General features: G+C 38.1%; 1 protein-coding gene across 1 annotated transcript in view; it reads left to right on the top strand.

Annotated features, from left to right (window-relative positions):
* Nucleotides 1–108: 108 nt before the first annotated feature.
* LOC143299926 (E3 ubiquitin-protein ligase HECW2-like) overlaps nucleotides 109–11,752 on the top strand; it is a 49,645-nt gene continuing 38,001 nt past the window's right edge. Inside the window, exons 1-4 of the mRNA XM_076613466.1 lie at nucleotides 109–236; nucleotides 5,469–5,948; nucleotides 6,686–6,897; nucleotides 9,809–9,884. Of these exons, the coding sequence (XP_076469581.1) occupies nucleotides 5,654–5,948; nucleotides 6,686–6,897; nucleotides 9,809–9,884 (583 nt within the window). The 5' untranslated portion in view covers nucleotides 109–236; nucleotides 5,469–5,653. The remainder of the gene's footprint in view (nucleotides 237–5,468; nucleotides 5,949–6,685; nucleotides 6,898–9,808; nucleotides 9,885–11,752) is intronic.

The raw sequence follows: 11,752 nt of genomic DNA, 5'->3' as shown, positions 1-11,752 counted from the left end.
AAGTTAGGACAAAATTCTTGTCAACCCTTATCCTTATAATGTTGACCTATTTCTCTTCATTTCATTTGCAATTGAGAGGTGAACTTTAGCGACAGGATGGTTCCCAGAGTTCCGTTGTAAGATGGTCGTCTGTAAATTTCTATGATAAATTTTCATTTTGCAAGTACTGTGTTTACTGGTGTACGCAAGCAATTGTGTGAACAATCATGGGGGCCATATACCGTGTTTTATGACAAGTAAGTGAAACAAAAATAGACGGAAGGCCGGCTTGCATTTCTGCAATAGATAATGAGGTGTAATGGTTATCGATACTTCCTCTTCATTGAGTTGTGTGTGAACGATTGGGACTGGGAGGATGGGCTCTCTGGCATCTAGCATTTCCTCAGTCTGCAGCGAGAATGGTACCACGGGTCTTTTCACATTGGTTCTGGGTGATCAGTTATGTTGATTATAGATTCAGTTTGCTCATTGGTCTGGCATTCATGAGCTTGTGAATGTGACAGAACCGGAGTTTCATTTTCTCTGTTGAGCTGTGTTTTCTTTATTTTACGACTTTCTTCTGTTCTTTCTTCTTCACACACCAAACGATAAGAAAAGGGTATTATGTCAACACGCAGTATTTTTCATTCATGATTGAGTCACAGTGAGTAAATCTGGGTAGTTATAAAGTATATTGCACGAAATATCCGTTGGACTTCCTTGCATTCCTCTTGCACAGTTGCAGGTCTGTACATTATCATGATTTTGTATTAAATCATGCATTCATGAAAAAGAAAGAAAGAAGGAAACAAAAAACAAAACAAAACACACACACAAAAACAAACAAACAAACAAACAAAAAACAAACAACTTTTATTGAAAAATTGAGAAAGGCAAATAGAAGGTTGGTTTGCCAATTCTTCTGCATTTGATATGGATACTTAGGTCTAGGCTTCATCACGTTCTTCCACAACTTGCCTGCACTGCTACATTTAAATGATAGGGGGGAAAGAGCTGAATGTGTTAGTAAGATAGTATGTCATAAGCAGAACTCTAGCATACATGTGCAAGTTATATTGTAAATGAAGAACAGAAAGTGTAACAGAAAAGTTCTGTAAACTGTGCACATCATTAAAATTGCATAAAAACACTGTCAAAAGAAGACAACCCGGGGAAGGTGTTGATGCTATATAAAAACAAACAAAAAAGAACCAGAAAACATGGCAGTATGAGTATGACTGAACTACTAATATAATGCAAATTATAAATAATATGTATTTGAATAAATTACTAACACTTTAGACCAGTCATATGTATGTATGCCGCAGTGTGTGTGTGTGTGTGTGTGTGTTACTGTGTGTGTGTATGTGCGCGCGCGCACGCATGCTCGCAATGCATCTGTCAGGCTTTATGGAAATAAAGAGATCATTTCCATTTATCATGACTCGTTTCTCATGATTCATGCAACATACTCAGGTTATTAAGTAAATGTGTACAGATCTATACATCTGTATTCATAAATTTATTAAATCATACTTAGTATTTTGTGTACCAAGATATGAAATAATAATTAATAACTGGCAGTCAAATATTATCTCAGGTAGCATCAAATTCATCTGCTGTGTAACGCATCACTTCCATTCTGTTCCATCCTATTTAAAAGTTTCTGTGAATGTTATTGACTTTGAAATTTCCTGAGCTGGTAACAAGTTGTAGTAAAGTTACAGAAGTTCTTTTTGTAAGTCCTGAATGAAATTGAACTGTATTTTTTTTTTTTTACAAATAATTCAGTGACTTGTCAAAACTGTTTTCCTAACTTATTTTTTGTTGTTTTCATTTTCCTGCATTTTGTCCCTTCTTTGGTCTATTTGTTTTGGATCTTTTTTTTTTTTTTTTTTTAAACAAAAATCCCAACACTGAACTTCTAAAGTTTGTGTACATATCTGAATAATAAAAACCATATAGTATACAAGCTATTTGAATGACACTTCAACAGTTGAAGACCTGCTGGCGAGAAGAGAATATAGGATGGAATTAAGAATAGAACTGTATAAATCCTGCAAGGCTGGCTTGTTCATTTTTAATGGCTTTTCTTTGTTTATTATTTTAATATTAAACTTGCTCAGTGTAGGTTCAGACTGCATTCAAGCATTGCAAAGAAGTACATATTAAATGAAATAATTCAAATATATGTCAGTGACTTTGTCACACTCAGTCTTAAAAAATTGGTTCATCCTTAGTTAAAGAAATAATTGTGAAGGTTGATGATATTCTAATAGTAATATTAGTAATGTCATACATTTCAGTGATCTTTAATTTGTAATCCTCTTTTCCATTGTATACCTCAGTCTTCCCTTTTTGGAAATATCTAAATATTTTATTATTTCAGTTCTGTGTTTGGCATGTAGTGAGAGTGAGACTTGACAATAATTTAAGCTATATATATATGTTCATTGGTTCTTTCACTGAATTAATTTAGTGATCAGGGAAGCATTTCCTCTTTATAATATCTCCGTAACTGCTTCATTATGATGATAAAAAAATTTCCTTTTTTATTCCAAGTTTTAATGTGTTCAACAGTTTGGGATTGACCTGTTCAGTTCCAGAGAAAATTTAGTTAAAAAAAAAAAGAAAAAAAAAGTGCTCTCCCCTTGCCAGGGAATTAGAGGATTCAGGGGTAATAAAAAAAATAAACCCACAAAAACTGTAGGAGATACAGAACGAAAGTAATCGTCTTGTGAAAGAAAATGAATGTGGGTTGTAAATCTGGGATTTTTCCCCAATTATTTTGAATCTAGGTAACCATTCAGAGAAAGGAGCGCTTTGTTTGATACTCCCTTTCTCCTGGTTGTAACTGATCCAAAAAAGACTCTGCTGTGTTTCCGGTTTATCTCTTCTGTAATAAATAGGGTCATCTGATTAGTGAAGAAAGCATGGAAAAGTGAAAAAAAAACATGTGATTCCCTTCTATCACTCACTCAGAAATGATGTAATGGAAAAAAAATTCTCTGATGTTGTCAGTATTGTCAATGTTGAGTGTTGTTGTCATCACCTTCAGACAGACCCCTCTCTCAATCATAGTTCTACTGATGAATACATGATAATCACCAGCACAGCTTGCAATGTTATGTAAATTCATCTCATGGATAGGGACGACTGCCTTCACTTGAGTTTTGACAAAGTGATGCCTTTTTGGCATATGAAGCAAACCCTCTTCACATGCACACTCCAAGTGGTCCAGTTAGCAAAAATTCTTGAGAAAAAAGGGGTCTTCCTCCTGACAGATGCTCACTTAAAATAGTTAGATAGTGTGTTTATAATCCAGACTCATTAAACTAACCATTCAGACTATCAGAGTCTGTTTATGTTCATTGTACCAAACTCCAATGAGGAAAGAATTTGAATTGATTCAGAACGCCAGTGGACATGTTATAGGCATAATGGCAACACCTTTTTCAGGATGTCAGCTGATGTATTGGTTAACTTAAGTAAGAAATTAAACTTACCAGCCGCCGTGGCGAAGTGGTTAGCGTCGCGGACTGATGGCTGGGAGGACGCGGGTTCGAATCCCAGCGGAGGTGGGTTTTTCGGCCCGTGGCCGGCTCCTACCCAGAGTTGAGTGTGCTGTGGGCTTAAATGGGGAGACTGGGACCACACAGTCGAGTGTCATCCACTTCAAGGATGCGTCTTTGGGTGTGTTGCTCTAATTACTTGACCAACACTGCAAGTGTCTGTATCTCTCGGGCCTGGTTAACGCCGGGATATCATTATGACAGGAAGCGTAGAGTACAGCCTTGTCACGCAGTCCCAAACCAAAATGGACCTCCATAGCAACATCGTCATCATCATCGTCATCCTCCTCCTCCTTCATCGTCATCAATATAAAAAAAATAGTCTCAAAGTCTGTGGCCTTTCATGCCCTGCTCTCATGGTGACCTCAGTTTCGATACCCCTCCACTTCTGTGCTTGGGGTGAGTCCTGTCAATGTCGTCAGTATCGGCGGATTCGTCGGGGGCTGTTGTTTGAGGGACGTGGTGGCGGTCTCCACTCTGGGAGGGACGCTCACTCAGTCTGGCTCCGCGACTAAGCCATTATTGTCGTTAGTAGGGGGCTTAGTAGGTGGTGTCCTAAGTACGTAAAATCAGAACAGGCACCACTGAACACCACCGAAGTGACTCAGCAGCAGTGCAGGGTCTCCTCTGGTGTGTGGCCTCCAGGCGACCTAACATCGATGGTTCCCTGTGGACTGCCGACGCTGGAACTGCGACGGACGAACCCGGGTGTGGCCGTGTATGGGGGAATCTAAATGAGCGGCGTGGGAGTAATGCCACTGAAACGGTGCAGATGATGGGGCAGCAAAAAAACAAAAAAAAAAAAAAAAAAAAAAAAAAAGAAATTAAACTTTGAAAAACCAAAATTAAATGTAAATCAACACTTTCAGTACCGCTGGTGATGGAGGTTGCTCAGGAAGCGAACTGCTACAGGCAAAAGTTATTTATAGAAGTAGAAGTACTAGAACAGAAATGGCCAGGTGAGGATTTAATGTCAACTGACCACCTTCTTCACTTAGTCTGAAGATACAAGACATAATGATAAATTATGCTTGGTAACACTAACAGGAAAGCCATATATGTATTGTCGATCATTGTGCAAACAAAAGCAGTTAATTTTTTTCTCATGAAAATTGGTTGGCAAGCTAGTTTCTTTTTTTTCTTTTTTTTTTTTTTTAACATTTGATTAAGAAAATATGAATTTGCAAAACGAAACATAAATGTACTGAAGTGAAATAACACTATACAGACACTTTTCTGGAGTAATCAACCTGGCTGAGTGTGTCCAGTGAGCAAAGTTTTGTGCTGCAGACAGGCGGGCCTAAACAGTAAGGCAGGCTGGTGGGACATATAATTATTAGTAAGAAGTTCTCACCATTTATCAGATATATATTCTGAGAAAGGACAAAATGCATCACTCCAAAGCTGGATGCAGTGCTATAAGCAATGTCATTGCAGTCGGTACAGAAGAGTGCAATACAAAGTGAAGAGTTGGAAAGAATGCAGCAGGTTTTTGAATGGGAAAAATGTTTTTACTTTATATATATATATATATATATATATATATATATATATATATATATATATATATATGAGTGTGTGTGTGTGTAAAGGTATACGTTTTGTTGTGAAATTTCTTGGCATAGACATTTGACCAGAGCCGGCTGTAAAAGGTTTAATGATGATTCATTCAAGTATCCATGAAAAGGATGGTTTATTTATTATTATAATTAAAAAAAGCTGATTGATTCTCCTTTTTGTAATGTTGATAGTAAGTTACAATTTGAGTGTATATCAGTTGGATGAATTATCAGACTTTAATGTTGAATGCCACTTATTGGAGACATGTTATAAATCACTGTTAATCAGATTCAGAAATAAAGTCTGTGATCACTGTCAGTTTTGTTGGATTTCTGATTACCTTTTTCTTTGTTACAGATGTATGGATCAGCATGGAATGGTGGAGAGAAAACGGCAGCTGCTTTGTACTTTTAAGTTTTATCTGACAGAGAGATGAGCGATACATTCATTTGAAAGTATCTGTGTGTCTATCAGCTGAAAACAGCTATATCATTACATCATAAGAGGACAAAAATATGAGTGGTTAACATGTAATACAAAGTATGGTGAGAGAAAAGGCAAACAGGTCCAATTCGGACTACAGCTCCATTGATGACTTGTCCCTGCCAAGGAACCAATCTGCCAGATCAGAACTGTCAGAGTCTTTGCCATGTAGCATTCGTGAGCGGAGCAACAGTGACTCAAACTTGAACCTCAGCACACCTCAGAGCTGGTCGACGTTGAGTGTTGATCGCCGTGAGTGCAAGGTTGGACATGGTCAGACTTCACGTGTTGTGGTGTCCTGGGACATCAAGGAGGATGTAGGTGCACAGGATTGGATTGGCTTGTACCTGGCAGGTAAATTGCAGTCTCTTCCTCACTTTGATCAGATACTTTATACTGCACTAACCACTTTGAGATAGATCTTTGACCATGTCTGTGTCTCATTCTGTCTTATCCTCTCCTTGTCATGCTCTAAGATGCTCTTCATGCTAAGTTGGTGTTTTTTTTGGTGTGTCCATATGTGTTATTTTACAATATGATAGCCTGGATAGGTAGAAATTTTGTACAATGGCCTCCTGAAAAGGTTAGGGAAAGCTCTGTGTAGTTTCTTATTTGTTTTTATCAAAAATATTGTGATTAAAAAACAAACATACATCTGTGAATATGATAGACACATAAACTGATAAAGGTAACTTCTGTGTATCAGATATCAATGGAAGAAATGGTACATACTGCATGTAATGATGGTTTTGTGTGTGTGTGTGTATGTGTGTGTATGTGCACTAGATATATTCACAGATTTCTTTCCTTGTATCGTGTTTGTGAATAGGATAAGATTTCCTTTCTCGTCTGTAAATATATATCTATACCACTTTGTGGTCATTTTCTGATGGTTTTCTCATGCATCTTTGAGGTCCAGTAAAAAGAAAACTTCATGGTGACAGTTAAACCAAAGACACTTTTGAAATTTCTTTTAATTATCCACAGTAAATATATTTTGTTATTTTATGGTTTTTGGTGTTTGCAGTAAAGAGCTTTAATACGGTCTATATTGTTGCATCTGTTCAAACTTGAGTGTGGTGTTTTTGCAGAAGAGAGGGACAACTCCAAGTTCCTAGAGAGCAAGGTGCGTGGTGCCAGTGGGGGGCCGGCGGGGCAGATCACCTGGGACTTTGGGGACATAGTGCACCTGCTGGAGAAAGATGTCACCCACGTCTGTTTCAAGTACTTCAAAGGGTCGTCCAATGAGGTGGTGGCCACCAGTCCTATTGTTTCCATCAAGAAGGCCAGTGATTCAGGACAGGTACGGAAATGGATTTTTATTTAGCTAGAACTTCTAATAAGAAAGCTCCTCGCTTGTATTTATTGATCGAGTGATTTTTGACTCATTTGTGTAAACAAAAGTGAGTCTATGTAATTATGTTAGTGATTGTTGAATAGTTTTCTGCTAATAGTTTTCTGCTGTCATGCCATCTTTCTGGATGTTTTTTTTTTTTATATGCAGCAGAACTCACAGTCTATGTATTGAATGTCTTAAATTATCTCATGCTGTTTTGTTGTTATTGTCAGTGACTGAGGAAGCTGTGGTGTGTGTCATTTTTGAATCACATGTGTAAACAAAGTGAGTCTGTGTAATCACCTTGTCTTGGTTGTCCGTGTCAGTGTGTGTGTTTGTGTAAAATCATACTTGTATCATTGTATGGCATGTGTTCATGTGTGAGTATGCATCCCAATTTAGCTTTAACATTTCAATTTTCTAAGGAGTCTTAAGTAGTATGGGCACCAACATTGGAAGGATGGTTGGTATGCAAGAGACCTTGCTTTCCCATATATGATACCATAAACTAAAGCTGGGGCAGAGGTTAAAAGTCAAGGTCTTTACTTTGCAAACAGGGAAAAGCCCACTGGAGTTCATCTTAATCCAGTTTACAATGAATGTGGTTGTTAGATACATAAAAGAAAAGATGTTTTTTTTCTGTTCCTTAAATCCTGTGCTTGATAAAGTGGTTATCACACGTAAGTCTTCACTCTTGTAGTTGCAGGCCATGTCTGTCATTCCGCGTTAGTGTGTGTGTAAAACAAATGTGAGTGTGTAAAGTTTGTTGTTTTTGTCTCTGTCCATGGTTTGCTTGCATCCATGACCTGTCACTGATAAAAAAAAAAAGTGATATCATCTGTTTTTTTGTTGTTGTTTATTCATTTTGCTCTTGTCTGTGGTGTGGACATGACTTTAAATCTAAGATATGTGTTTTGCATGTTATGAATTAAAAACATTCATTTCATCATTTATATTGCTCCTCTTTCTGCCCCACCCCCAAACCCCCCAGCCCCCTGCCCCTCTATTCATTTCTTTTTTCTGTCACTTCTTTCTCTCTTTTAACTCAGCCTGCATTTGTCCATAGCCCAAAACTGGGCAACCAGTTTGTGACTGTCAGAAAAGTATGACCAGTGATAAGTCAGTTCAGTGCAGAAAAGCCTCGCTTCACTCTTCCCCTTTTCAACACCTGCACCCCCCACCCCCACCAGCCACCACCACCAGCCTCCGGTTTTCTGAGCACGGTGTGTTCTATGTAAGATGTGTCAGCATGGAAACAATAGATTTGTTCCCGTTATTTCTCCCTCATTAGCAAATGTCACATGTGCAGAGTATGCCATTGTTGGGGTGTTGAATCACCATTGGAACTGAGTATTTCCTCATGTAGGCCAGCAACATGTAGCTGTTCAAGGGAGGTTCAGTGTGTGAATGCCCTTGTAGCCAAATTAAGTGATGGTCATTTTGTTCTTCGGGGGCTGGTTGGGCTTGTGATACCAGGAATGCACACAGTCGAAACACAGTCGCACACACACACACACACACACACACAGTGACACACGCCACATGTACATTCAAATACACAGTGACACACACCACCCAAACATTCATACATACACACGCAGCTTTGTTTCTTTGTCAGTCAGTCAGTTCAGCTCTGCTGCTGTTTCCCTCTCGTTTCCTCCCCTGCCTTCTCTGTAGTTTTGCCTCCCTTTCTCTCTTCTCCATCTCCTGCACTCTTGAGATTATCAACAGTGGACATGCACCATGCTCTTCCACAGTCTGACATTGAAGACTTGAAAAGCTAGAATGTTGAGAAGGCAGTACAGTGGAAGTGTATACTATACAAAAAAGAATTGACAGCAAAACTATTCTTTCAAAGTAAACATGGTGGCAAGACTGAAAGAGATGTTTGCTTTTGCTCGGGATGAAAAGGTTTGTGAGGGTGCCCCACTGTTGATTTTTCTTATTTTTAGAACCAGGATCCATACTTGCTGATCCACTTTGATTCATTTAAAAAAAATTACTCAGCAGGCGTCAAATTATAAAACAAAACAAAGAAAACCTGGTGTTATAGGGAAATTAAATATAATTCCCAGATTTTTGCATGTGATTTTTGACATTGTTGATTCAGTTCACATTTGCATCATTGTCTCAAGTGTACACATGCATGCACATTGTTAATTCAATTCACATTTACATCATTGTCTGAAATGCACATGTGCTTTCATGTGATAGGATACGCATGTTAAAGATCCCATGATCCACGTTAGCATTAAGTGGGTTATGGAAACAAGAACATATATATCCGGCATGCACACATAATTGCTCCGTATTCTGTTGTCACTCACTACCTAGCTGGAAATGTGAAGTTGGCATGACATCAAGTACATCAACAGTTGTGAACACCTGAGCAGCCAGCTTGGTCTCCTGATAAATGAATCATCACTGGTATTGTATTTTTTTTTAAATGTAAATGGGCCAAACTTTCATCAGCATTGTTATATTTCATGTGTAGCTGGAATAGGTCATTGACTGAAATTTATAGATTGTGGCCTCCAACAAACACGGCTACCTATTTGTGTGTTGCATATCTTTGCACATACAGTGCACACACACGCACACTGAACAACTTGACATCTAGAATTATAAACAAATGTGCTCACATGCACTGTTCTTTGACATGTTCACTGACATTGTTCAGCAGTTGGAACAGGGTCAAATAAGATTATTTTATTGAAGGCAAAACTAAAAGAGAAAACACATACAGCTGGTTTTACATTCTGCCCTCAGTGACTCACTGTGTGCACATTCATTGATACAGACACACAGTGACAAACTGTGTACTTGCCTGATATCAACTGATCAGATACCCAGTCTAATGTGCAGTCATTCTTTTCAGAGGACAAACTTCCTGGAAGATGGGACACTGGAGAAGTCAGAGGAGGCACAAGTCTTATTTCGCATCAATATATCAGGTATTGTGCAGTTGTGGTTTCAGTACAGATTTTGTCAGCGTGCATAAATGTACTGAAATATTGAATGTTTTCAGCTGCTGAAAGTGATACTTGGATTTTGAATATGCTGTGCTCTTGTCTCTTTATATTTCTTTGTGTGTGTGTGTGTGTGTGTGTGTGTGTGTGTTTTCTTTCTTTTTCCTTTATCTGAAAACAGATGCCATCTGAGTGATATTGTTGAATTTGTAAATTGAGCTTTCTTTTCAGCAGAAAGTGAATGATATTTCACCTGTTGCCATGAATCATCTCGCAACTCCTCAGACTTTTTGTCATGGATCTTCAGTCTCCAGCCATCTGAAACTGGCCATTTTTGTATGCTAAATTTCACAAATGAAGAAGGAAAACCATGCGAAATTTTCTGCTGATAAGTCTTTGTATCAGTATTTTAAAATAATTTGGGAAAAACCTGCTGTTGAGAGTCAAATTTTTTGCAACAAATATAAACTGAACAAGAGAGGCAAGGCCTTCAAGACTCACTTCTGACTGAGAGCAAAACACACAAGCTTTTTATATATTGGGTATAATTTCAAAATGTAATGTTTAAGATGAGAAAGATCAGTTTAAAGCAAATTAAGTCCCCTAGCATTAATTACAGAGTAATTTCCCTTTTTTACTATCTGCACCAAAACGTTTGCAAAATAAATAAAACTTCCTTGCTTAGCAAAAGAAGTTCCTGTTTGAACAACAAATGATAATAATGACTGCTCTTGTTGTTGGGTCAGTATATCAGATCAAAGTGCCAAGTTTAGAGAATGCAAAAAATATAAATATAACAGTAAATGCAGTTTGCATATAATAAGGCTTCATTATTTATTTTTTTTGTGCCCATCCCAGAGGTGCAATATTGTTTTAACGAAGATGACTGGAAAGAACTGAATTTTTCCTATTTTTATGCCTAATTTGGTGTCAACTGACAAAGTATTTGCAGAGAAAATGTCAATGTCAAAGTTTACCACGGACACACAGACACACACACACACACACAGACAACCGAACACCGGGTTAAAACACAGACTCACTTTGTTTACACAAGTGAGTCAAAAATTAACTAACAGCAAACAGAAGTCAAATACAAATACATCTATTATTTGCTGAGCAAAACGTTTAAAAGAATTATATATATGTTTGGTTGATAGAAATGTTTAACATCCTTTCTTTTTTTAATAGCATCCACTTATCAGGACAAACAAAATTCATTTGCTGTCCTGTAGTTGTGATTAGATGTGGCAGTCATTACTGTTTGAGAGAGCAGGGAGCACAGGAGATGCATTAGGGGCGTGCATGAATATGTGAAGGAGTTGTTGGCTTATTTTATGAAATTCATATTGAACCAGACTAAGTCCAGCATGTGTATTGTGTGGATGGAGCAGGTACCTTGTCAGTTTCACTTTCAGGTTTTTTTTGGTTTTTTTAATGCATAAGAAAAATGCCCGCTAATGCACGCATGTTCATGCCTGTACCCCCGACCCCACACACCCCTCACACACACACACACACGAGTATACAAAGGTATGCACATGTACACATGCACACGCGCATGCACGCACGCACAATTTTCATGTAAACACAGAAATGTTTGTGCACAGTTTACATATTGTAACATTACTAGTAACAAGCCCTCACAGTGTAACTGATGACTGTTTCCTCTAACCAAGCCAGTAGCAAGCACATAATGGATTGGTTGTTAATGTAAGGGCTCATCAGCAGGCAGTTAACAGTTAATAGAGCATGGATGGGGCTGTGAGTGCATTCTTTTGTTGGGGCCTTGGACTAGTCAGCACATAATGAACTCTATTGTGCTGGGAAGCCGTTGGCTGCTTTAAAACTGC

This window comes from Babylonia areolata, chromosome 2 (assembly GCF_041734735.1).
Source record: "Babylonia areolata isolate BAREFJ2019XMU chromosome 2, ASM4173473v1, whole genome shotgun sequence".
NCBI classification, from domain to species: Eukaryota; Metazoa; Mollusca; class Gastropoda; order Neogastropoda; family Buccinidae; genus Babylonia; species Babylonia areolata.
This window is presented reverse-complemented; position numbering and strand designations above follow the sequence as displayed.